The sequence below is a fragment of the Acinonyx jubatus genome, chromosome A1, assembly GCF_027475565.1.
Source record: "Acinonyx jubatus isolate Ajub_Pintada_27869175 chromosome A1, VMU_Ajub_asm_v1.0, whole genome shotgun sequence".
NCBI classification, from domain to species: Eukaryota; Metazoa; Chordata; class Mammalia; order Carnivora; family Felidae; genus Acinonyx; species Acinonyx jubatus.
In genome coordinates, this window is record NC_069380.1 from 171,593,826 (window position 1) to 171,621,670 (window position 27,845).

The 27,845-nt window shown below is 46.6% G+C and overlaps 1 protein-coding gene and 1 pseudogene across 1 annotated transcript; both read right to left on the reverse strand.

Annotated features, from left to right (window-relative positions):
* Nucleotides 1-10,015: 10,015 nt before the first annotated feature.
* On the reverse strand, nt 10,016-18,084 carry ARL10 (ADP ribosylation factor like GTPase 10). Its single transcript, XM_027035007.2, has 4 exons — nt 17,798-18,084; nt 16,919-17,120; nt 13,971-14,146; nt 10,016-12,265 (listed from the first exon to the last, which is right to left on the reverse strand). The coding sequence occupies exons 1-4, from the start codon at nt 17,978-17,980 to the stop codon at nt 12,092-12,094; spliced, it is 735 nt and encodes a 244-aa protein (XP_026890808.2). The 5' UTR covers nt 17,981-18,084; the 3' UTR covers nt 10,016-12,091.
* Nucleotides 18,085-26,954: 8,870 nt separating this feature from the next.
* Nucleotides 26,955-27,524, reverse strand: LOC106975392 (sterol carrier protein 2-like; annotated as a pseudogene).
* Between the last annotated feature and the right edge of the window lie 321 nt (nt 27,525-27,845).

Genomic DNA, 27,845 nt, shown 5'->3' on the forward strand with positions numbered 1-27,845 from the left:
TTTCTCTGACGGTTATGTGTTTCCCCTCCCAGCCAAGCCCTGGGACTGCCCCTGTGAAAACCAACTCAACCAGGGCAGAGGCCGTCCAGCCCTTTGTGTGCCACATTGCCATGCCCTCTTAGGTGTGGCTTCCCTCCTCTTCTCACTTGTTCAGTTCCATTGCTCTGCCTTGGTTTTCTGCACAGCATTAACCCTTCCACAGAAGCCTGCCAGCAACCCTGGACTGCTCAGAGGGGTCTGTCTTGCCAACACTAGCCCCACTCCGAGGCTGGAGGTTGGCAGACTGGTTGTCCATGGCCCTACCCTGTGGTTTGATGGCCAGAGGGCAGGTAGCTGCACTGCTGCCTCCTTGTGACTGGTCTTCACTGCATCTTCAGATTGCTTGCCCTGAAAGGAACCCAGGGCCCCCAAATCTGCTTTCTGAGACTGGGGGACTGCTGAATACCACTCTACTGTGTGCCAAGCACTGTGCTACACACTGTGTGGCCAGTCTCTGGGGCAGGCCTAATTTGGTCATGTGAGGTGATGACTCAGAACAGGATCACAGGCATGTTGTGGGGTGGGCACTGGGCATTTTCTGGTCTGTGTACTTTATCTTCAGCTGTTATAATTTTTTTAATGTTTTATTTATTTTTGAGAGAGTGCAAGTGGGGGAGGGACAGAGGGAGGGAGCACTGTAGAGAGACAGGGCCTAAAGGTGCAGTGATGAGAGAATTACAAAGCAGGGGGCTAAGACTCTCCAGGAGCCCGAAGCACCAGTCCCTGCCTCAAGCCTCTTTTATTTTTGCAATTTGTCTGATGACAGCAAGCACGTACAACATAGTATTTGGCATCTTGACAGGCCGTGCACCTGCAGTGTATTCCATACTGGGTCATGAGTACGTCTGGCGCCAGACAAAACATTCTTATCCCTGGCCTGGTGCCGGTATGATGTCCTTCTGGAGAGGACGTGCAGTCCCGGCGGCTTTCAGTTCCTGCTGCTCCATCCCTCTCCTTCAGGACATTCTCACGGTGCCTCCAGCTTCTTGTTCTCCAACATCTCCCCCTTTTTGTTTGTATACAACGGACTGTAGGAGGACATTGTATAACCTGAGGTGTCCGTCGGTACATTGACAGGCTCGTTGTCCCCGGTACCAGACTGCACATGCAAGGATAAATACGCTGCATATTAATACAAACAGAATAGCAGTAGAGAAATTAAAAATACTAATATGCTCTTTAGGGTTTAATTTCCCCAATCCCTCTGATATACTTTCTAAGATCTTAGAAATGGATAACATGTCCAGATTTGTTTTGAAAGTCTCACATATTTCTGCTTGCAGATGGTCCATCAGACACATTTCTGAAGAATATTGCCATGGTTGAGACATGTGAACCAGCAGCCACAGGCCAGTGCATGCTCTAAGTAAATACAGGCTTTTGGATGACATATTAAAGGGTATAGAATTGTTAAGACAGGTGTGTAATGAGCAGTTAACACAAGTTATAAGGGTCTCAGAATCATTCCAAACTATCCGTCCTTTCAGTAGTATGTATGGCAAACGGACACAAGCCCGTATGTACTGGGTACTATTGACTGTGAAGGATAAAGTAGAAATATTGCTGGAGCTGTTTTTATAATACGTGCCCTTCCAGGTATGTAAAGGGTGGAGGGCAGCAGTTAATTTCCCTATATGCTTCTGTAACAGTCGTTGTAAATGAGGACGGGTGCGGAAATTCCCCCACCATGCCAAACGATTGAGCCATTAGCAGTGGTGCTGATAGTTTGATTATGAACACACCATCGTAGATTTTGTAACGAATTTTTAAGGCAAGCTGAGCCCATAGGGCTTTAATGAATGACGCTTCCATAGGAAGCATTTAAAAGAACTCACCTTATTTCCCTTCTATATACGTCCCAAGTCACGCATCTGTCATTCTGACAATGCGAGTAGCATAAGATAGAAGCATTGGAGGAGTGTCATTAATTGTAAGATTGGAGTCAATCAGAGAATGGGCTGATAGTAAGAAAATATGTTTGTGTTGGGTCCCATTTTTAATAATAGATAGTCATACTTGAGGCTTACTCTTGAGGCAGTGTTGCCCGTAACCAAAACATAAGGAGGACACTCAATCCCTATAGTGTAATTATCCATAACAGGACCTTCTTCATTTTGCCTATGTAGTCCTCTGCTGTCAAATGGCCCAGGTGTCCATTCTGTGTCATTTGTATATACCGGCACGGGGGAGTCATACCAATTTATGCCCTGATTGAGAGGTGGATGAGGGATATAAGCCCAGTAAGTATAGTTATCAGCGTTTACTGTAGTAGTGATAACCGCAAGCATCGCAAGGAAAAGGTGAGCAGGAGTTTGCGGGCTGCGAGTCTGCATCAGTATTTTTCAGCATCGTGTGTCAACCTCTTAACTTGTCCCCAGGTAGGAGGCTGAGCGGTCCTAGTGCGCCTGAGGAGAGGGCATGGCACATTAGGCACAAATTAATCAGTTTCCCGATGGACATTCTGTGAAACTCTTTGACTGGTGGGATTATGTCTAACCAAGGTCACTTAGATTGGCTTATTCCTGGGTTTCAACTGGCTACTGGGTAACCACTGGTAGCCTTGATCCATAGAGACATAAGCATACCCTTTGCCCCACACAACAACCTCTCCCTTTTCCCAGTGTCCCTTCTCATCTTTCCAATATACCGGCTGATGAACAGGGGTGACGTTTTGCTTGTGCCAGTGTACCTTAGCAGCAGGACATGTATGGGGTACTTGTATGTCCAAGAAATTTAAAGTATATAAGGCACGATGTAATTGTTCCTGTGGCGTAGTCTAAGTCCTTCTTCTCCCCCTTTTTGTTTAATTAACATGTTTTTAAGTACCCGATGAGTGTGTTCTATGATCCCTTGATCTTGAGGGTTACAGGGAATGCCAGTAAGATGAGTAATTTGTTGTGCTGCAAAGCAGCGGGCTACCTTATGAGATATGTATGCAGGGCCATTATCACTTTTAATGTATAGCCTTTTTCCCTGTACATGCTGTGGCCCAGATATATCCGGAGAAGGAGTCCGCAGTAACATGTACATAAGAGAGCTTACCAAAAGCAGGAATATGGGTAACATCAGATTGCCAAAGTTCATTTGCCCGTAGTCTATGAGGATTCACTCGAGAAGTATATGGAGCCACAGTGAGGGGCTTGCAAGAAGGACAGGCACTAACGATGTCTTTTGACTCAGCATGTGTTATAGTATGTCTATGGGCAAGTCCTCGAGCATTAGTATGGTGAAGCATATGCTCCTTTTGTGTCATCTGTAAAGTGCCTTGTAATAAGTCATCAGCAGTGGAATTTCCTAAGGCTAATGGGCCAGGAAGGTTAGAATGACTGCAAGTATGAGTGATATATAAAGGGTGTTGCCTATGCCGTCTGTATTAATTCTTGTAAATGCAAAAACAGGTAACGTAATTCATTTTGTGAAACAATATGTGCAGTTTCAATATTTAGGACTATGAACCATACATATAGTGAATCTGTCACAACATTGAGGGAAGCAGGTACAAGATGCAACAATTCTATAACGGCTGCTAATTCAGCTTTTTGGGTAGGGCTGTTAAGGTTGGGATCACGACTAATGTTTGGAAAAGATAAGGTATAAGTCAGATTCCCAAATCAGGTCACAACTTTGGGACCTAGTAACTTCTGAAAATCATTTAAAGTTTTCAAATTATCTCGGTGAATCTGTACTTTTTGGCGAATGATGGTTACCTTGTGAATTTTTACACCAAGATAAAGGAAGGGATCTTGGTTTTGCACCTTTTCCTCTCCTATTATTAGGCCGTATTTGGGCCTAATAATAAAGATAAAGATCTACTTGTGTAGGCGTTTGAATATCATTCATGTAATGGTTAATCAATGCTTGCGGGAACTGAATACGCAATTGTGAAAGCAGCTGATTAACAAAATTCTGACACATAGTAGAGCTATTAAACATACCTTGTGGAAGCACTTTCCATTGATAGCATTGCATAGGAGCCATATGATTGTATGAAGGTACAGAAAAAGCAAATTTTTCTCTATCATCTGGCTATAGTAGAATTGTGAAAAAACAATCTTTCAAATCTATAATTAATGACCAGTTCTGACGAATCATAGTAGGGGATGGGAGCCCAGGTTGCAAAGGTCCCATACTCGTTTACCTTCCTTAAGTCAGTCAACATTCTCCATTTCCCAGATTTTTTCTTTATCACAAACACAGGAGAATTCCATAGACTGGTGGACATATCTATATGACCTGCATCCAATTGTTCTTGCACTAATTGCTCTAAAGCCTCTAATTTCTCTTTTGGAAGGGGCCACTGATCCACCCACACTGGGGCAGTTGTTAACCATTTTAATGGTAAGGCATAATGTTGTTTAGAAACAGTGGCCCTAACACTAAATTTGAATTCTGTGCAGGGTATCCCCGTCCCATATAAGGAGGCTGCATTTTGGCAGTAATTGGCTCCGTACACCCATTTTCTTGTCGTCCAAGCTCTTCTAATGGATTTTAACTCATTTTTGGACATAATATTGGTTGCAGCAGGAGAAACATAAGGAATAGTAACATATGCTCTTCATTGACTTAATAGGTCTCTTCCCTACAGATTAATGGCTCTATCAGTAATATAAGGCTGGATAGTAGCAGCCTGGCCTTCAGGCCCTTTACACAAAAATTTCAATGCTCTGTTGGATATCAGTCAGTAGCTTTTCCTACACCCGTGAAGACTGTGGATACAAGTCAAAGTGGCCAATTCTTAGGCCAGAACTTAGAAGCAATGATGGTGACATCAGCTCCTGAATCTACCAGGCCAGTAAACTATTTTCTGTTCATTTGTAAGGTCAGCTCAGGCCTTGTGTCCTTTAGAAATGTTTGCCAAAGTACCCTGTTTGCCGGTAGATCCAAACCCTCCCTGTCGTTCTGTCGGCTTGGAATTCAAAGCAACGTAAGGCAACAATAGTTAAGCAATGTGATCTCCTGCCAAGACACGATAAAGAACAGAAGTACTAATCATTACTAAAATTTCATCCTTAAAATCAGCATCTATAATTCCTAAGTGGACATGAACTCCCTTGGACATAAGACTACTTCAGCCATTACGGCCAACGGACCCTGAAGGAAAAGGGTCATAAATCCCGTTTTAAGCATATAAATTCCCATGGAAGTCTTGAGGTCCAGAGAATCTGGAGGAGGAATATCTAATGCAGTGCTCCCTCGTGTGGCATGGAGGAGGTCATGGACAGATTTGCTTGATGAGTCCCGCTGCTCACAGGATAACAACGTGGAATCTGATTCCCCATGTTGTTTACATTCGGGCCCTGGGGAGGGCCTGTTATCCCGTTTCCCTGACCGAATGAGGTGGCAGGGGAGCTCCATTCTTAAGGAATTTAGATCTACATCGATGTGCATAGTAATAGCCTTTATTGCTTGGTGGGGGGGAGCATTAGTATTTCATTTTGGTGGCCAAGGTGGATCACGGGAATTGTTACGACTCGGCTGTCGACAATCCCTTTTATTTATTTATTTTTTTTTATGACAGTCCCTTGTATAATGTCTCAATTTGCCACAGCGAAAACACTTGGACTGTTTGTAAGGTCCAGTGCCTTGAATAGCCACTGCCAGTAACCCCATTTTATAGATCTCTGAGCCAATATCTTGACAGGCCTTTAAATAATCGGTTAAATTAACACCTTGAGGCTTCACTGGGCATAAAGCTTGTTGGCATTCCTTACTAGCATTATCAAAAGCCAGCAGCTGTGAGAGGAGATCGCGTAAACCTGCCTGAGAAACAGTTTTTGTAATAACAACCTTTAGTCGAGCGATGAAATCTACATAGGGCTCATTAGAACTCTTTAACTTGAACACAAGAGGGTGTAGCCCGTCCTGGGGTAGCTCTTTTCTCCCAGACATTAAGGCAGCACAATCTGACCTGTGACACTGCATGATCATTGTACTGAAGCCGAACCTGTAGGCCAAACCCTTGTCCAGCCCGGTAAGTTGTTCTATGGTAATGGGCACAGGAGGATTCACGGCAGCATCACGCCAGGCCTGTATCTGTGTCTTTATACCACCAAGTTATAAATTGCAAAAATTTAGAAGCACTTAGGACAGTGCGACCTAGGACCTCCCAGTCCCACGGAATGAGTCGCTCTGAATTTGCTAAACCAGACACCAATCCCAACATACAAGGGGAATTAACACATACTGCATGCAAGCCTGTTTCAAATCCTTAATTACCTTAAAACTTAAAGGAACATGATCAAATTGTTGCCCTCCCTGAGGATATTGCTGATTAGGAGGAATTTGGCTAATGTTGCCAGGATAAATTGCAGGCATACTAGCCATTAATTCGGTGTCCCCCCCAGCCTTAGCTTGTTGAAGCATCTGCATCATGGGGGAAACAGGAACTGTGATGCTCTGAGCGGACGTATCAAAAAATGGGTTTTTTGAATAAGTGGAACAGTTAGTTTCCTTAAAAGGATTGACTGGCTGAGGACCATGGGGTATTGCGGGATGCAGGGGTGCGGAGGCTGGAGCTGCGACTATCTCTGAGCCATTAACCCATGATTCCGTAGGTTTTCATTCCTCCGGTGGTGGAGGTTGGGACTCGGGTTCCTCGTTATCTACAAGCTCATGATCACATTCAGCCAGTTAAAGGTTGTGAGGACCAGTGCCCCCTCCTCCCAATTCTGACTGCAAGGGTTGTAAAGCCAGGGAAGTTAAATTACACAAAGACCATATGGAGAAAGGGATGGCTTCCCCTTGTTGATGAGTGAGGGGCAAAGCATGTAAAGCCAAATTCCATTGTTTCTGATTCAAAGCATTTTTTTGCCAGAGGGCGTAAACCAATAACAATGTTTCTTTACTAAATAAGACAAATCTTCAAATGGGGAACGTTTCACTTTTACCACTGAGCTCTTTAATGAAGTCTGCAAGAGCTGAATATATGAGTCCTAACTAGATGAGGTGGCATTCCCCATACTTACCTGCAGAAATCCCAAAGGATGAGTTTTCTGGCTCCAAATTTCCCTTTGGTTCCCTTGGCACTTCTTCAGCAGTGCTGCACACTTCCTCCCTCAGGTCCCTGTTTGGGCGCCAGCTGTAGAGACACAGGGCCTAAAGGTGCAGTGACGAGAGAATTACGAAGCAGGGGGCTAAGACTCTCCAGGAACCCAAAGCACCAGTCCCCTGGCTCAAGCCTCTTATTTTTGCAATTTGTCTGATGACAGCAAGCACGTACAACATAGTATTTGGCATCTTGACAGGCCGTGCACCTGCAGTGTATTCCATACTGGGTCATGAGTACATCTGGTGCCAGATAAAACATTCTTCTCCCTGGCCTGGTGCCGGTATGATGTCCTTCTGGAGAGAACGTGCAGTCCCAGCGGCTTTCAGTTCCTTGCTGCTCCGTCCCTTTCCTTCAGGACATTCTCATGGTGCCTTGGGCTTCTTGTTCTTCAACAGGGGACAGAAGATCTGAAGCGGGCTATGCGCTGAAAGCAGCAAGCCTGATGTGAGGCTCGAACTCACGAACTACAAGATCATGACCTGAGCTGGAGTCAGATGCTCAACGAACTGAGCCACCCAGGTGCCCCTGTCTTCAGCTATTATAATTTTAAAACCTTCTTATTCCTAATGTTTCTCCTACAAGTGCCCCTAAAATCTGGTTCTTACTGCTCTTAAAAAGGACTTGGTATTTTTATATAAATCACTTCATGTAAAACCCTGTAAGGTGTGTGGCTTTATCCTTTTACAGGTAAGGAAACAGGCTTGAGTGGTCAGTGTGAAGTTTGAAGTCAATTCTGTCCGACAGCTAAGCCTGGGCTTTCACTTGCTGTCCTTCCATTTGAAGGCAGCCTGGAAACTGAAGAGGTTCCCAGAAACCCCTCCTAGAGGACCCAGCCAGTTTAGACCCCAGCAGTGACTGGCCATTGTAAGCAGTGTTCACACAGCCTTTGGAATCTAGTCTGCAGCAGAGCTCATGAGGACTTTTGTTGTTTGGCTTCATAATGCCCTCCACAGCATTCCATATTCAGACCTTTGATGGCTGTCCCCTTGTTTCTTTACCCAATTCAGGTGCCAATTTTAGGAAGCCTTTCCTACCACTGTGCCCCACCCCCAGGCTGTGTAAGTGTCCTATTGTCCCTACACCCCAGACTTCCTGTGGCAATAAAGATCAGTCATAAATGCCTTTTAATATGCTTGACTTCTGCCTCCAGACTGGGCTGGAGTGTGGACACCTTACCTGGGAATCCAGAGCCCAGCCCAAGGCAGGTGCTAGGGGAATGCTCCATTCTGATCTCTGGAATGGAGGCAGTTAGACATCCTTTGCTCCTGTTTCCACACCCTGGCTCCAGCCCATCAGCTAGAACTCCCAAGGAATGTCAACCAGGCTTGGATACCTCCCAAAAGATACTGAGCTGTGGGTTGAAGGGTCAGAGGACTGGGACTTGCTGTTGACCAGTGATTGTGTCACAGGTAGTATTCTGGGACCACCCTCCATAGCTGCCCCTCACTGGAGCTATAAGCACCCAGCATGTACTCCTCAAAATCAGAATTCAAATGAAACCACAACTGAGTTTTTGGCATTTATTGTGTGGCTCAAACTGCTGCCGGTGCTCTTTAATGCAGATTGTCCTTGGCAACCCTGCAGGTCTGGGTTCATAGGGCTTGGGCTGGGACAGCAAGGCCTCTTCCAGATCTTTGATGGGAATTCTCCCCATGTACCTCATGGGCCCACCTCGCAGAGGCAGCAGATGAGGAAAAGGTGGAGGTTCTTTACTAGAAAGGACTTCAGGGATGTGTGAGCCAACAAACAAGACAGGCAGACTAAGACTATTCATTCCCAGGTCTGAGGTGTGGGCAGGTGCTTGAGGATGAATACCACAGGTGAGTTTCAGCAGCTAGTTCAAAGTGCTGGCGATTGCTACTAAACTAGCATAAGAACAAATGTTTTCTAAAGTCAGGTGGAAACATTTTTTGGAGAATCTAGTGTTTCATTCAGGCAGACGGGGAAGAGTCCTCAGATTCTCATCAGCACCTCTCTGCAGGACTGGGAGGGCTGTGATGGACTGATTTCACCATCCCACCCCGTCCTTACAGCTGGATGCCAGTGTGTCAGCGCAAGCTTGCAACCCACATCTGGGCACCAAGAGGTACCAGAGGAGGCTTCTTGGGATAGGCAGCCAGTCCAAGGTGGTGGTCTCAGTAGTCTCAGGAACCTAATTTTGCTCAGACCATCCACATGACCAAGCTTTCAGCCAAGTTGGCCTCTCCTGAGGGTTGGCAGCAGGTCAGAGAATGGAAAACCAGAAGCCACATTGCATTAAGTAATTCTTAAGAACAGAAGCCCTTAGGGCCAGGGTGAATGATGAGGCATAGGTTCAACAGGCAAGCAGAAGCAGAGGCTTCCCTTTGATGTGGAGTGCCCATCTGTTCTCCCAGACCCAGAGCCTTCCTACCTTCCAGCTGCCTTTGTTAGGAGAGCTGCTGACATTTGACCCCTAACCCACGCTCAGGTAGGTTGGGAGCTGTAGTGTTGGGGCAGTGGGGTGGAGGCAGTGTCATCCAGGCTAGCTCAGAAAACTTTGAGATGAACTCCAGATAATGGCTGGGTCCCAGGAGCAGGTGATCTGGGCTTGTGAATCAGAAAGTCACATTCGGGAGCAACTGGGTAAGAGCACCACAGGCCAGGCACGTAGCTGTTTGTAAGAGAGCCCCACTCCTCTACTTCATCTGGTCTAATCCTGGCAGAAACCAGAGCAGATAAGCACTGTTGGCACTCTGCCTGGAGGATAGGCCAACGACCCTACCAGAGCACAGCTGTCAGCCACAAATGTGATGAGGCACACTCACAGGCCAAGAGAACATCTATATTCTGCACAAGTATCAGAGGGGTGGTACTCTGGACCTTCAGCGCCCCCCGGTGGTGTCTCTTCTGGTGTACCACTGGGACCTGTCAGTTCTGGGAGTGGTCTTCAAAAGTTGCTCAAGTAGATATAGTTAGTTAAACTCTTTATTCAAGTTCACTGCCCTCACTGGAGACTTTGAAAATTGTATTACATAATGATACTCATTAGACCAAAGGCAGATCTAAATTAGAAAAGGATCCCCTACAACACTGCTGGTTCCAAAGGTAAATGTCAAGCACTGGAGAACCAGGAGTTCAAAGAACAGAGAAGTAGTTTTATAATCTTTCAATGTCAAAATGAAAATTTGTCGGCAAAGTTTCAAAGGCTACTCTTTAAAAGCCAAGTCACTCCTTAAATATTTTAAGTAAAAGCAAACAAATCTCTTTCTTCTGCGAACATTAATCAGGATTTCAAATAATAGTGATTCTGTTGATATACCTACAGCCCAAGAGCATGGTAGGCCACTGTTCCAATAATCACACTTCTGGATTTGGGGGGTTCCCTCCCCACCCTCCCTCCCTGTGCCTTTTCTCACATAGGCCACAGCATGGAACTGAAGCACACACTGAGTAAATGTCAAATGAAATGAAGGCACATAATCTGTATTCTCAATTAAAAAGCAAACGGAGTTGGATATGACCTCTAAAAAAAAAAATCCATTTGTGGCTACTGATTACTCAGTGGCCCCTGACAGACAAAAGGCTCCTTCTTTTGCCTGCACTAAAGAGAAGTGTCAATATACAGACAAACTGGCTGGTCACCAGAAACAGGAGAATCCTGGAGTGTGCACTGGAGAAACCCAGAAATTCTGTCCAACTTTGCTTTAGCTCAGGAATCAGCAGGTCCAGAAAGGCTGAGTGAGGTACCCAAAGTCCCCCTATTGGCTGATCTGCTAATTCCCATTTCTTTTTGCCTGGATTTACATGATTCAAATTTCCTCTCCTAGAGTCACCATCTACACAGAAGGAGGTGTGTCCTTTTGACTTATCAGGCCAGGTGGTGGAGTTTAAGTTCATGTGGATTAATGTGAAGTACGATACTGCATACAGCTGTAAATGATAGGGGGAAGCTAGAACTTTGTCTCCACTGACATGTGGAGGTTATCACATTGCCTCACAATTCCAGCTATTTTCCTCAAAGACACAAGTTTTCCATGACAGTCATCTGGGGTTCTGATAACAGCACCTAGAAACAGAACCTAAAACTTTGGCCTGTTCCTTTTATAAATAAATAAATAATTAAAACGCAGTTCTGAGGCCAACACCCAGCTCCAGCTGACAGTTGTCTCCCCAGGGACATGGGTTCCTCCCCCAGACTTCTGTAAACATGGGCATTGGCACAGTTAGTGCAAGAGCAGCAGCTTGTGTGTCCAGATTAGGGGGAAAAAAGCCTTTAGTTTTTTTGATTGGGGGTGAATACCACTTGATCCTGTAGTCTGGCAGGCAGGCCTTGGCTTGCAGAAGCAGGAGGTTTCAGAAAGCTTGCTAGGATCTCCAGGTTCGTTCTAGCACTTCTTACCTTCATGGCTGGAAAATGTATTTCCAAGTCAGAAAAAAAAAAACAACAACAAAAAACCCATGGAAATCACCTCTCTTTAAAAATGATGGCCCCAGGGCCAGAGAGGCAGAGATAGCACAAGGCCATGACCCAGCTGGGCAGAACTGGGGCTGCAGGACATCGTAGGCCTTGGAGCCACGGCTCACTGTGTACTGCCCAGAACCTGCCTGCATGAGAGGGGCGTGAAGTCTCCAGGAGGGAATGGTTCAGATTGGGAGTACTTCTGGCACTATACTGGTTCTCAGTCACCACAACCTGCAGTGGTGAGAACTGAGCCCACTGAGCACCTTGCTTTACACATCAGAGAAGGAGGGTGCAGGCCTTCACTGGTGAAAATTGGATCCACTTCCAGCCTGGAGTGAGCCAGACACTATGCTCTTCCACTGTCTGCCCCACCTGCCTCCCCACTTCAGCCTCACGGCCACCTCACCAGGAAGGCCTCTGTGTGGTTCTTGGCCTTGCTCAGGCCCTGTTCTGGAGCGTGGGAGGAGAGAAGGGAAGAGTTGCCACACAGCTCCTGCCTCAGGCCCAGGCCGGCAATAGAGAAGCAGGAGTGGCAGAACGGGGGTCTCCAGGGTTGGGTGCGTGAGCAGGTGGGGGCCAGCCTAGGAGAGAAGCTCCAAGAGCAGTCTCCAGATATGCACGGTGCCGGGGTCTTCAAAGCCAGGTCCTGCAGGGGCGATGCTGGCTGCCAAGAGGAACACCTCCCGCTGGCTATCGACAGCCTGCAGGCCCAGCTCCTGCTGCAGCTCCACCATGCTCATGGCCTCACTCAGGTCCTGGGAGGAGATGGAGAAGCTAGTTGGAACAGAGCTGACAGTTTCCCAGCACCCATGCTGTCATCCATGGAAAGAACTGTTTGGCTACCCGGGGAACACTGGGGCCTAAGTTCCCAGAAGTGGCCTCTGGGCCCCTTTGTCTAAACTCTTTTCCGTCTTTCCTTGGTACCAACCTCTTTTCATACCATCACCAGCCACTGTGGTAAGAGATGGCACTTCCTTTAAGCCAGGCATTGTAAGAGGCGCTTAGACTTATTTGATTCTCACAGTCTGCACTGAACTGCTGAGGAAATGGACTCAGGGAGGTGAAGGTATTTAGCTAAGGACACAGTGACAAAGCCAGGTTTCAAAGCCAGGTTTCAAACCCAGGTTGGGCTGATAACCAAGGCTATACCCCTTACAGGAATCCTAGCTCAGTTTCCTAAACTCAGTAGTGGGGAGATCTTATACTAGGATCATTTCCAGACAAGGGCCTTATCTGCCCCAGACTCCTAGACACTGGCTGAGGAAAAAAGAAGCCACTGCAGAGCACGGCTGGTGAGGGTACATTTTAATTTCAGCCCTGGCCCCAAATTAAAATAATTCTTGGAGAATTCATAGGACCTTAGGTGTTGTCTCCTGTAGGTTCTATATTGCCATAAATTATGAGTAGAATGATGATATAATTCATCATCCAAACCAGGGTACTTCTGAGACTCAAAGTGGGCACTATTAATAATTATACCAGAACAACAGGCATAAATGGGGACCATCCCAGGAAAACCAGGACATATGGGCATATTTATAAATGATTGTCAAGTATTTCCTGACAGGCAAGGGAAACTGGGATCAAAGACGTACAGCTTCTCTTCAAGACAGGTTGGGAACATGTGCCACAGTTCTCAGGGACATGGGCCAGGCCACAGGAAAAATGACAGAACTCTGTACCGTGGCAAAGCTTAACTTGGTATGTACTGAGAAGGGCAGCTTAGGTCTGGCCAAAGGCCCAGGAGAGGTATAGTGTGGTTAAGAAGGATCTTTGAGGAAGATCTGAGTTCAAGTCCTGCCTTTGCCATATACCAGCTGTAACTCTGGGCATTGAGGGATAATAACAAGGCCAATCACAGGGTTTTGCAGGATTTAAGTGAGGTCATGATTGTCAGGTGGTTAGCCTGGCACACTGTAGGTGCACTCATAATATTGTTATTTCAATCGGCTCAACTTACTACTTCCCAGCTTTACCTCTCAGATCTAGAGCTGGAAGTCACAAGGATATGGCAATGCAGAAAAGGCACAAGTTTTGGATTTAGACATCCCAGTTCCACTATTTTCAAGGTGTACAGCCTTGGGGAGATTACAAAACCTCAAGCTTCAGATTCCCAATTTGTAAAATGGGAATAGTATCCCATACGTAGTAGGGTCAATTAGAAGCATAATATGAAATGCTCTTCAAAACCATACCTGACTGACATGTAGTGGATGCTTAATCATTATTTTTCTCATTTCTCCAGGATGGTGGGTGGCAGGGAGACAAAGAGGAAGGCAGATAGAGGACGAGGGTCAGGGATGAGGAAAAAGCACAGGATGAAAAGCACGTGACAGAATCTCAGCCAAGTGCTCCGGGTCATGGACTTGGGCCTGAATCTCTCTCCTGTGCTCCCTGCCCCTGCCCAGGGATCAGTGGATCAAGCCCAACTGGCCTAAGCCAGCCTCCCATGGCTCTCACCTGCTTGTTGGCCACCACGACGACAGGCAGGTCAGGGTCCTTGTCCAGCAGCTTGTGCAGTTCCTGCCGGGCCCAAGGCAGCCGCAGCCGGTCAGCCGAGTCCACCAGGAACACCAGCACGTCTACTTCATTCACAAACTCCTTCCAGTAGAAGCGTAGGTTCTGACTGCCACCGACTGAGGAGAGGCCAGGGGCCAGCTCAGAGCCTCCTCAGGCCCCAGCTCTGTACATACAGCCTCAAGACCACCCCTCTTCTGGCTTCCCAAGGCTCCATCAGCCAGGGGCAAGGAAAAGACAACCTGTTCTGGAGCCAATCAGACCTGGTTAGCTCTGGCTCTGACAGCTAGGGCTCCCTGGGCAGTCACTGCCTTCAAGCAGCAGCATTCTCCTCCTCACTGAACTTATCTACTAATAGGTTGTGGCAAAACCCAAGGTACCACACGCAATGCACCTTTCACAGGACTGGCATACAAGGTGCTCATTAAATAGTACTCTCTAGTTCTTTTTCCTGGGCTGCTTCCTGCCAATTCCTAGCTTCCTCCCTGGCCAGTAATGGTGTGGTCAGAAGCCAGGACTCCCTGCCCAGCCTGTGCACAGCCATTTTCCCTTCAGTGTCTCTTGTTCAGTCTGGCCACCCCATTTTCTTTCCTTGCAAACACCACACTCAGTCCTACCACCACATGGCTGCCCACACAGTACCCTGGGTTGCCTTCTTGTTCCTCTCTGTCCCTCTGCACAGTCCCCATTAGTCACACCACATCCTAGTGTTGCTGAATATATTTCTGATACTTGTGGACTCTATGCTCTTTGAGAGTTAGAGCTGTTTACATCTGGATCCCCCCCCAAAGCCCTCAGCACAATGCCTGGCACATAGCAGGCACTCAACAAGTATTTACTGAGTACTTACTAGGTGCCAAGCACTGATCTGGGTGCTGGGGATACAGAGGTGAACAAGGCAGACAGGGCCCTGCTCTCAAGGAGCTCCCTCTGTAACCAAGACGGACACGGCAGTAACACATAAGCACATTTCAGAAGGGAAGGAAATCAAATAGAAAAAGTGAAAATGGCGGAGGGTGGCTTTGGATTGGGTCATCTGGGAAGGTCTCCCCGAGGAAGCAGCATATGAGCTGAGTCTGGACTAATGAAAAGGAGCTAGCTAAGGGAGGAGGCAGAGAAAAGCATTACAAGCAGAAGGAAGAGCAAGAACACTGTGTTTGAGAAACAGAAGGCAGCCAGGATGGCTGAGGGAGGGAGGAAGAAGCCACAACCATTAAGGTTGGCCAGGGCTTGAACACACAGGGGCTGTAAGGCTACAGTGAGGCTGCTGGGGATCCCCTTAAGGGTTTTAAGCAAGCGTGACATGGGTGTCTGAAAGATACTGCTGGCTGACATTGGGGACAGAAGTGGAAGCAGAAAGACCAGCACAGGGGCTATTATAGTACTGGGATGATGGTGGCTTGGATCAAACAGGCAGTGGTGGAAGTGGGGGAAAGTGGACAGATGCAGAATCTATTGGAAAATAAAGCTGAAAGAACTAGCTAATAAAAGAGGTATACGAAGTGGGGGGAGTGGGGGGGACGGAAAGAGTCATCAAAGATCCACGAAGGGCCCATCCTTGGCTGGGCTCCAGGCCAGGCATTGGAGACCACAGCCATGTGAGTGTTGTGGGAAGGGAAAACTCTAGGACTTGAATGGGAGATCTGAATTTGAATCCAGGAGTGACCTATCAAACCTGGATTGTAACCAGTCAGACTCTTGGGTAACATGAAAACACCAAACCCCTTCTTCCAGGGATGGGGAAAATCTTGTTTAAAGAACCAAATTCCAGGTGGATATCAATGTTTGCCACAATCAGGGAGGAAAGATATAGCCAGGACAGGCCAGCAAGCAAGTGCCTGAGACCAGAAGAACTGGGCCCATTCAGGCTAACAGGTAGGCCCTCAGAGTCTGATCTCACTACATAATGCTTAACTAAGCCTACCCAATCTTTATGGCCTGAGTCCTGTGGCTGGCAAGAAGTCCATTTGTCCCTCCCCTCCAAGTCTGTAGCTAGACACACGTGGCTAAGTACTGCTGTCCTCTCAATACCCCCTCAGCCAACCCTCTCCTGGGATCCCAAGAAGCCTAACACTGAGGATAGGCGCTGCCCAGACCCCCTCTGATCACTCACTCAACAAGCTCTCCCAGGTATCTGCTTGAGGCTGGGCCCTAGGGGCCAGACTGGATCAGACCCATCTGTGTCCCAGATGCTTAGTTATGGACACAGCCTGGTATGTGGCAAAAGCCAGCTCAGAGGAAGAGCCCTTAACCTAGCCTGGGAGTCAGAGATGGCTTCACAGGATATCATATTTGACCTAAATCTTGAAGGTGTAGCAGTTTATCAAGGGAAGAAGGGCTTTCCAGACTGAGGGAACAGTGCAAAGGGCAGAAGAAAATAGCAAGCATCCTTCAGAAACAAGCAATGTAGCATGGTACTTAACATCGAGAGCTTAGAGTCAGAGTCTGCATTAGCAGACTGGCAAGCTGGGTGAGCCAGGATAAATTATTTAACTTGTTGGGCCTCCCTTTCCTCATGCATGTAACAAGGATAATGACTGTTTCCAGTTTGTTGGAATTGTTGGGAGGATTTTATTACATAATGCCTGTCAAGTGCTTGGCATACAGGAAACTTTAGCTTTTGATATCTCAGTGTTAGGCATGTGAGCTTCAGTAGGGGTGAGGGACAGGCAGTGACCAAGGTGGAGTTGCCTGATCATGAACGGCCCATCGCTTCAGAAGACAGAGCTTGGACTATATTTGTGTCCCAGAGAGGCAGGGGAAGAATGTCATACAGGGACGTGTCCTGCTTAGATATGCATGCTGGAGCCACCCCCAGGCAAAGATCCCCCGCTTGGGTCCAGCTGAGGTGATGGGGAGATGGGGGGGGGCGGCGGGGGGGGTCTGCTCACTCTCTAGCAGGTCCACCTCGAAGTCCTTGGTGGGCAGCCGGACAGAATTGAAGCCCCAGGTGGGGATGTGGCCTTCCAGCGGTGGCTTCCCAGACAGCACGCGCAGGAACGTGCTCTTCCCTGAGCCATCCAGCCCCAGCACCAGCACCTCACGCTGCTCCAACTCCTCCAGCGCCGGCTCTTCGTCCTCCTCGTCTTCAGGCTGTGGAGTACAGGTCAGGTTGCGGCCGGCACCCTCCCTCCGGACCCTCCCTAAAAGAAGACCGAAGACACCAAAGCGTCCATCCCGCTCCCCACTCATCAATGGGCAGGCAGGCATGGTCTGGTGCAGTGAGACCAGCGCTGCCTTTGGAGTCCTGAATCCCAAACCCTATTCTCCTGGCTTTCCCTGAGTGACCTCGGTGAAATTCCTTCTTGCGAAGTCTCAGCCTCCTCAGACTGGCAATCCCCGCGACCCAGGATCGTAGGTACCACGGACAGGGAAAAACTCGCAATTCGGCCTGGGGCCGGGAAGGGGCGGAGGCCTCTCCCAGCATGCCCCAGGCCGCGGGCTGTGCGTACTGCGCAGGCGCCCGGCGAGCGCGGGCTGGACAGGGCGCGGGCCCGACATCACTCCGGGGCCGCGCCCACGGAGCTCTGGCGCCCACGAGGAAGCCCGGGTCCCGCGGCAGCACAGGGCGGTGCCAAACACTCCCTGAAATGCCCACCCATCTCTCGGTTCCGGGACTCACGACTGCCTGGCTGCCCACCGCGCGCCCTTTCGCGAGGGCTAGCGGGCTGTGGCGCCAAGTCCCGGACCCAGGCGCTTCCGGCCTCGCGGGGCCGCGTCACACCCCTCAGCTGCACGTGCGGAGATACAGACCCCGGCCCGGCACTCACGTCCCACTCGTCCCACTCAGGGAGGCGAGGAGGCTCCGCGCCCCACCAGGCCTCGTTCGGGTCCCAGCGCCGCTCCCGTCCGCGCCCGAAGTAGGCCTTCCAGAGGATGAAGAGTACTGAGCCCAGCACGGCCGCGGCGCCGCCCAGCGCCAGCACCAAGGGGCTCAGCGGCCGCGGAGCCATCGGGCCGGGCGAAGGGCGCGGGTGCGGGCTGCACAGGCCGAACCAGCCGGCCCGCGTAAGATGGCCCCGCTGCGACTGCCGCGGCCGCGCCCACCCACCCAACCCCAGCCCCGCACTACAAGGCCCACAATGCACCGCTGCTATCAGCGACAGGCGGCCCGCGCCGGGGCAGCGGGAGTGGGCTAGCCGACCAGAGCGCGGGGACCTCCCGCCCCCGCTGCAAGGTGCGGTGTGGAGCGAGAGGCTGTACCTGGGCGTAATGGGAGACGGTGATATTGGCATTTCCCGAGCACTTACTGTATGCCTAGTGGTCAGTTGACCGCTGTTCTCGGTTACTCTGTAAAGCAGGGCTTCCTAGAAGGAAAAACCGAGGCCCCAGGTCGCATTGTAGTGCATTGGTAGAGACTGCACTCAAACCCAAAAGGTGTTTTCTGGGCATCCCTCAAAACCTCGGGCATCCCTTGTGACCTCAAGACAAGTCACAAGGCTACGGGTATCAGGTTATGGAGTGTCAGAGGCGGGACTGCAGCCTGGATCCCAGACGCTTGGTACTCTACCTTCCGTTGGCTGCTTCTCAGACCCCAGGGGTTCTGCTCTCTTGGGGTCTTGGGCATGCTAATGAAGCAGGCAGGATCAGAAGGCAGTGTTTAGATCTCCTAATCACCTAGTCTTTTGTGACTTCCAGTGACTGCCAAGGTTTCCAGGTGTAGCAGGGGAAACATCCTGAGGTACTTCAAAGAAGAACTCCATGAGGGGCTGCGCGGTGAATAGGTGTCTTTATTGTAAGCAACCCCAAGCCATCTAGTTGACCCGGGACTCTTGTAGTCATTCACAGGTATGCTCAGATCTCTCTTGTTTGGGAAACTGTCCTCCCTCACTGGCTACCTCCTCTCCTTTCTATTACAGCCCTACTTCTGGATAATATGCGTTTCCTATTCCACGCCCCGCCCACCCAGAGAAACTTCTCTCACCTGGGTCTCTAACAAATCCCTCTTTATTAAATCTGTTGGTAACATCTCAGCTCTTATTTTGCTCGACCTCCTTGCACCATTTAACACTGTTAAATAGAGTCTTAGCAGAGATGCCATTCAAAACCTGGCCAGGGTGCCAGCTCACTGCTTGAGGGATCACCTCCTTGGTAAAACAGGAGTGCAAAGTTCCCAAAGAGAAAAGTTATTATCAGTGAATTTAACCAGAACTTTGCAGTCAGAGAAAAAATTTTTTTAGGTTTCTTTTTTTGTTTTGTTTTGTTTTGTTTTGTTTTTCCTCAGCTGCAGTTCAGTCACCCTGTTTTGTCACAGTTTCTGCCTGAAAATTTTTCTGTCACTCCACTTGAGGATGTTGACTAGGCCTTTGTCATCTTGGGGTCTGATGTGCTCAGTCTGACTGAAGCCCAGAGGTCACACTTAAATATTTGCAGAATTGAATGAATTGCATGTGCTCCTCCCTTGGCTTCTATGACACATTTTTTTCTTGATCTTTTCCCTCCTCTCTGACCAATCCTTTTCAATCTCCTTTTACCTGGCATTGGCTGCCATTAGCTGAAACTAACTGGACTATTTGGCAAGGAAATTTTGGAAATTGGATTGTCAGGAGTTAGATACACAGCAGGGCAGGTGAAGGGTGAAGGATGGAGCCATAAGTAAACAGGCACATGACCAGCACAGTCCACCCCTTTGCATCCAGTTTTACTCTTATATCCATTTTAAACTTTGTGCTTCCACTTACATGATCTAATATCCATCATAAAAATAGTCACCCTTTACCTTCTGAAAAAAGGGAAGACAAAGTCCCAATAGTCAATATATCCATCTCTGAGTGATGTTAATTCCTCTTCAATCATAACCCCATCTGGATATTCTACAATTAAAGATTAAATTCTTAAAAAATTTTTTTTAAATGTTTATTTTTGAGACAGAGGGAGACAGAGCATGAGCGGCAAGGGGCAGAGAGAGAGAGGGAGACACAGAATCTGAAGCAGGCTCTAGGCTCTAAGCTGTCAGCACAGAGCCCAACATGGGGCTCAAACCCAAGAACATGAGATCATGACCTGAGCTGAAGTTGGACGTTTAACCGACTCAGCCACCCAGGCGCCTCTAAAGATTAAATTCTAAAGATAAACACTGCCAACTTTCCTTACACAGTCCAATTTCCATATTGCTACACAGTAGTCTTAACAAAAGCCGACAATGTCATCTTTAGCTTAAAATTCCTTAGTGGCTCCCCATCTCTACCAGGATAAGTACTACACGTCTCTGATGATGGTGCAAGAAGGGCAGCAGGGAACTGACATTTAATGATCACCTACTATATATCAGGCTTTGTTCTGGTGTAAAGTGTACTGCTATGCAAACATTTGTCTGTCTTCATCTCCTGAGAATTGTTTCCCTAATGATTGAATTAACTGGAAACCTACCATGTTTATATGATTCTTGGCACAAATAATTAGTCCCAGGGTAATGACTTGGATCAAGCTGGACGAAGAAGATCCTTTCATGAGATTCTTAAATTTGGTTAGCAGAGTGTTGAGATCAATCTGTCTTGGGTGGATAAAGATATAAAACTTATCAGCTATAGGCAGCCATTTTCCCCACCTGTATAGAAGAAGGCTTCAGGTCAAAGAGATTGAGGTAGAGCAGGAAAAACAAAGAAAGAAAGTAGAGCTGGAATCCTGGTGCCATTTGCATTCTTGTGCACTTTTGTTCCTAAAGTCCAGGGTATATTTGTGTTCACCCCTTTTATAGCTTGCTTCCTTCCTTCCTTCCTTCCCTCTTTCCTTCCATCCTTTTTTTTTTTTTTTCATCACTATCTGGGGAACCACACTATGCCTGCCCAATCCACAGGAAGTAGTCACAAACAACATAGCATACAATGAGGGGACCCACTATACAGTGAAAGGCAGGACCCTTGACCAAAGAGTCCACTCATTATATCATACACCATATCATTCAGAAGTAGCCAGCTTCAGACAACACTGGCTTAACCTTCTGCCTTTCAGTTATACCTTTGTTATGCTTTTAAGGCAATTTTCTGAACCTGATCTTCACACTTGCTTATTTCGTCCTTGGGTATATATCCACACTGCTATTCACCACAGCCTTTGAGGGCTTTATTTAATCTACATTTTTCACATCGGGTTCTGTAGTTGGTTCTTGTTTATGATTTCTTGTTTCTCCCTTCATATTTCCAAAGTCCTCTCTTTTCTTTTTTTAATAATACTTAAAATGCTTATTTTCAGTTGTTGCCCTGCCTAGTCTATTAACTCTGGTGTGTCTGGATAAGATAGTCCTGTATGTTGTCTTTCTCTTGTTGGGTGTGTGCCCCTCAGACCGCTCTTATCTGTCCCTGTGAGCTCCTCTTTCCTTGGGGCCAGGAGAGGCCTGGAGACTAAAATGCCTAGGGGAGGTGGCATAGTCCAAGTGTAACTTGAAGTATTCCTGGTGAGTTGGGAAGGAGGCTCTCTGGTGTATAGTCTACACCCCTAGTTGGTATAATCCTGAGCAGACAACTGCATCCCTGGAGAACCCCTCTATAACTCTCTTGGCCCAGGTAAGACTCTTACTAGAAGTTGCCGCCTCTGATCGCTTTAACTTAGTGCTTGGGTACAGGGAGAGGGAAGAGGAGTGGTGGAAGAGAGGCTGCTAAGGTGCAAGCTGGTTCACTACACTGTAGTTAGTTCTTGAGGTAGAGCAGGTGCCTACCCAGCCACCCAGCCAGTGTCTTCTCAACCTGCAGTAACGGTGATAGGGCTGGCCAAGCTCTCCCCAGGGCAACGGGGGGAAGAAGAAGGGGTACATCTGTCTGAAACCCAACAGGGCCTGATTCCCTTCTTAGAGCTCTGGCCTCTTCTGTAATGGGTTGCCATTGTTTACACCCAAGCCCAGCCCTCTTCTGATGGCCACAGGGCTGGTTTCTCTGATCTGCCAGCTTCCCTTTGGCTCTCAGGTATCCCTGACCTGGGGCTGCCTTGTGCTATCTGCCATCTGGCCAGCTTATCTCCATCTCATAAAAGAGGAAACAAGCTTGGAGGGAGGAAGTGGTTTACCCAAGAACATGTATTGAATAACCAAGGCAGCTATGATTTGAACCAGGTCTGTGTGTCTTGAAAACCATGCTTTTGATGCCTTGTTTCTCCCTGTATAGATCCAGGAATCTAGATCCACTCATTTTATCCAACTTTTCTTTTGAAAAAGAAGGGAAACTCAAAGGATTGGTTCTGAAGTTTTTCACATGTGTCCTCAGTTGGATTTTAGGATGTTTCAATTTCACAGACATAGATGAGCTCTGGAGTTGTTCATCATTTTAATTAATCGACTCTTAATATTTTTAAATTTTAAAATTATTAAATATGACAAACAAACATGTTCAGATACCCATGTATTGACCAAAATTTGAGAGTTAGCATTTTGCTTTATTCTCTTTTTTTATTAAAAAGATTTTTCAGGGGCACCAGGGTGACTCAGTCAGTTGAACATCTGACTCTTGATTTCTGCTCAGGTCATGATCCCAGGGTCATGGTATCGAGCTCTGCATTGGGCTCTGTGCTGAATGTGGAGCCTGCTTGGGTTTCATTCTCTCTCTCTCTCTCTCTCTCTCTGTGTGTGTGTCTCTCTCCCCGCCCCCCCGGCTCATGCATGCTCTCTCTCTCTAAAAAAAAAAAAATTCAAACATAACTAGGATGCTATTCCTATCTCCAGGTATAACCATTATCCTGAAGTTGATGTGTATCATTCCCATTTATGTTTTTACACTTTTATTATGTACGTATCAAAACTGTTTTTTGAATTTTAATAATATACATAAATGGTGATGTGGCATGGTCTGATTGGATAGGGGGCCAAGGCATGGGTGGTGAAAGAATACACCCAAGGCAGAACAAAAGAGATAAAAGTTTATTGAATACACTGCAAAAGAGCAGGAAGGACAGCAAAGGAGAGACTATCTGCCAGGAGGTGGTGGTAAAGGGCTATAGGTATAGGGCAGAGTGAGGAAGTATGGAACCTATGGAATTTTCCCTTTTTTGGTGATCTTAAGAACTATGCGTGGTTGTAATTGGTCAGAGCCTATGGCTATTTCCAGGTGGGTCACTTGATAAACCTTTTTGCGTCAGCTTGGTGGTCACTGTGGACACTTTTGCCTTGTTCAAGTTTCTAATGCTTGAGCCTGTTGCCTAAAAAGTGTCCTCTACAGGTAACATACTGTTATCTTTTTTTATCCAACTTGACGTTTTTGAGATTAATCCATGTCATACATGGAGATCTAGTTTCATTTCTAATGCTGTGTAGTATTCCCTTGCATGAATATATCACAGTTTACTTTTTTTTTTAATGTTTATTTATTTTTGAGAGAGAGAGACAGAGGGCAAGGGGGGAGGGGCAGAGAGAGAGACACACAGAATCCGAAGCAGGCTCCGAGCTGCCAGCACAAGAGCCTGACGTGGGGCTCCAACTCACACACTGTTGAGATCATGACCTGAGCCAAAGTCAGCCACTTAATGGACTGAGCCACCCAGGCGCCCCCACGATTTAGTTTTTTATTCTTCTGTTGTTGAAATGGACTGACTACACGTTTTTGCTCTCACAAACAGTGATGCAATGAAGATTGTTATATGCATCTCCTTGAGCACATTTGTGAGGGATGTATGTGTGAAGTATTTCCTGGGAGCAAAATTCCTGAGTCATTCTATTTGTGCATCTTCAAAGTTAATACTGCCAAATTGCTCTCCCAAATGGTTGTCCTAATTTTTAATCTATTCCAAAAACATATTAAGTCTCTATTTCCCCATATCCTTGCCAACATATGGTATTATCAAACTTAAATTTTTTTGCAAATCTGATGGAAATGAGCTTCTATTTCTTTGTTTATTGGTGTTTTTCCCATTGGAGTGAGGCTGAGCAACTTTCTATATGTTTTGTTATGCCCTGAATTCGTGATCCCCAAAGACCACTAGGGAGCCGAGTCCGATGCAAAAGCAAAAGAGCCTTTATTCGAGCTAGCTTGAGCTCAGTCCCCTACCTGCACAGACGCAGCGGTGAGATACCAGGGGGAGAGAGCTTCAAAAGCACAAAGGTTTTATAGGGGTCTAGGGGCAGTTGGTGAGGTAACGGCTGTGGCCTCAGCCGATTGGCTGGGGAAGGGTCAGAGTCCTGTTACCAAGGTCGCTGGGCGTGTTTTGATCAGGAAGTTTGAACGGGTGAGCGGGAGGTTACTCAAGGGGAGGAGGCGCGGTCTGAGGTTTCTGTGATTTTCCCGGAAAAGGGATCATGTCGGGGACATAGTCACTCAATGGGGAGGACACAGAACAAGATGGAGTCGGCCGGCGTAGGCCCGCCCTTTCAGTTTATTCACCAGTTTTCTTCTGTGTTTGTTCATATCCTTTTACCATTTGTTTAATTGGCAATTTGGATGAATATCAGTTTATCACCAGTCCCTTACATTAGAAGGTAGGTGCCCTGAGGGCAAGGACTGAGTCACCCAGCACTTAGCACAATCCCTGTCCCTTCAATATTCATCAACCCTTTGTTGAGTGGGTGCTGATTGCATCTCCTGTGTGCTGACATCTATTCTTTCTGTCATCTCCCCCTTTTCCTATGGGAATGCCTCTTCCATCCCAGTCATGAGATTCCTAGGGAAGCTAACATTTTCTAATGTAGCATGATCCTGGCCACAGATGGTTGGCTGCAGTGGGAGGGAGCACTGACCCAAGCCAGGGCAAGCATTTGACGCTTTCATACTGCATTTGAGAAATAGCTATACTCTTGGCAGAAGTAAAGCTGGAGAGATATCAGCATTCATGTTCCCTACAGACACTGAGAGAATGAAGATAACGTGAAAAGATGAGAAAATTAGAACTTCTGGTTTCAGGTATTCAAGAGGGATTTCTGTGAGTTAAGCGGGCGGACTGGAGTTGATAAGGTTTTAGAGTGGTGGGGGGGGGGAGGGGTCCAGAGCTGCCAGCCAAGAGAGAATTCTTGAAGACATCTTTGGTGCAAAAAAGTGATTTTATTAAAGCACAGGAACAGGACCCATGGGCAGAAAGAGCTGCACTGGGGTTGTGAAGAGTGACTGGTTATATACTATGGAGTTGGGGGAGGTAAAGACAAAAGGGAGGTAGGCCTCCAGAAAGACTTTGATACACTAAAGAGGACTCTTAAAATACTGGAGACCTTGCTATTGTCAAACTAAGGTGGTTTTCCCTCTAGTAATGCATTAGCATTATGACGGTAGGAGGTTCCTAGAGAAATGTTATACTCTGTATTTGCCTCAAGTATTTGTCAATGGGCTGCAGTTATAAAGAAATTTAATTTTCCCTGCCATTTCCTTCTTGCCTTTGTTCTCCACATCACTATGGAGGGGAGGGTGATATTAGGGGCTCCAGGAAACCGAGTCTATAGGTTTCTGGAGATTAGGCTATTGAAATGAATGCCTTTTTCTTGTAATTTACTAAGATATTTGTAAACTGATGGAGACTCATGCCCTCATGACTGTGATCTCTGTCAGTTTCCTATTTGTTTCCTTTCCTTTGTTCTTGGGCATCCAGGAGTGCCTGAGGAATCACACGTATCCCACCTAGGGGTTGGGAGTGGGGTGCTAGCTTGTGCTTTGCCCTCAACTTGCCTTATGGTCCCTTGTCCGATCCCCCCTAATCAGTTTTGACTTTTAAATCTTTAAAGTTGCTGAAGGTGGAGGGTCTCATCTTCTATAGCTTCTTCCTGCTAAATAGCGGTATAGAGATGTCCCTACCTGTGGGTCAACATTGGTCAGTCTGGGGACGTATAGGAGAGTTATGAAAGGCGGAAGCAACTGAATTCAAGGTGGACAATGAGTATGAATCTCCTTGAGTAGAAAAGATCATCTGTTGGCTTGAAGTTATTGTAGTGATGGAGTCTTAGCATCAGGTGGAGAGACATGGGAGAAAACAGCAAAACATAATTAGAGTAAGAAGAAAGAAACCCCAATAAAAGTCCTTGGTAGTTGACAAAAATTTTCCAGTCTAGATGTTTAACCAATCATTAAAGGAAAGAGAGGGATTTTTAAAAGTGTCAATTTGAGCATTCATGTTGCTTTGAATTTCAGAAATATTCGTGTGGTAATCTGGAATGTATACACAGCATTGTTTTTTTTGTTTTTGTTTTTTTTACTTTGAAAACTATGCATCTCAAAGCAAACTTTATTTGTTCAATTATTTTTAACAACAGCGTTTTATGATAAATACACTGATTTTTCAAGAAGGAAACTCATCTTAAATTTTTTTTTTTAAATAGGCCTGTATTCACCTAAAAAAATTTTCCCCCAGCTCTGATCAGATTATTTTGATTTGGGAGGAAAATACCATTTTGACAGCATGAAATGCAAAGTTTAAGTTTTTTTAAACATCCCAGTACAGAATTTTAAAAACTGTTAATGGAAAATAGGTTAAGGACATTAAGTGCACAACACTAATTATTGGCCACCTAGTGGTGGTATTCGGTTTCTTCCCTAGTTCTCCCAAAGGAAACTTAAATTCAGTCTTCAGCAGAATGCTCTTTAAAGCAAAATGAGAGCGTTGTTTACATTGTTTTTAGATCTTGCTGTTCCTAATTTTATTCTGAAACTCAGTTTTACCCCAAACCTTAATTAACATATTAACTTTGTAATGCACAGTTGTATGCAGTTCAGCAAGCAGTAATATACTAGCAGGCTCTATTCACCCAGAGTTCAGGGTAAATAGGATTGGTCACACCCATTTAAAAACAAATCTCACAGGGCGCCTGGGTGGCTCAGTCAGTTGAGCGTCCGACTTCGGCTCAGGTCATGATCTCACGGTCCGTGAGTTCTAGCCCCGTGTCGGGCTCTGTGCTGACAGCTCAGAGCCTGGAGCCTGCTTCAGATTCTGTGTCTCCCTCTCTCTGACCCTCCCCTGTTCATGCTCTGTCTCTCCCTGTCTCAAAAATAAATAAACGTTAAAAAAAAAAAAAAACAAATCTCACATTATTTGCCAATGTGTGATTTCCATCTAAGTTCTGATAATGAAATATATGGATATATATCTATATACCTTATCTTAATTTTCAAAGATAGGCAAAGGGAGTTCTTCACAGCTTAGCTTTGCCTGACTGAAGCTGACGATTTTGTAACTCCATAGCCAGACCCATGTTGTCAGTGATTTTCAATTTGCCTTGAAAGAATGCCGACTGAGGATTCCTTTTACCAGGCGTTAAAGCCAGTAAGTCGAGTCAGCCATTGTGATTGTGCAGTCACAATCTAGTTAGGAAGCACTGACCTTTGCCATTCTTCACATCCACCATCCAGGTGGCTTCTTTACCCCCAGGGCCATCCTTCACCTTGAAGACAAAAAAACCACCAGTTTTCTTCAAGTTCCCTTGTCTTCAAGTTTCTTCTCAATCTCCTTAAAGACAAGATTTGCCTTAAATCCATCAAATGCAGAGCTGGTTGGAGCAGCCTCGATTTGATGAGTTCTGAAAGAACTGGCAGCTTCAGGAAAACCCATCTTGTAGAGCGTCTACACAGCATTGTTTTTATGAGAGCACAAGTTCCACCTTGTGCAGCAGTTAAAACATCTAATGCCATTCTCTTTTGTAGAACTATGAAGAGAGCAAATTCCTCTTCTAGAGGTCCCCAAGATATCCTGAGGTTCCTGCACCTGCCAGGAAATGACATTCTTTACACACCTGATAAGGCTGCTGGGAACTCTCTAAGCAAGGTATCAGGCCACCATTTCCAACGAGCTTTATTGGCTTCATGCTTTTATTTTAATGTTTAATTTTATTTTAGTTATTTTAGTATTTAATAATATAATGTTATTTTGAGAGTCATTTAAGGCCTTAACTGTGTAAAGGTTGTGTATAGCCATCATAGACTCTGT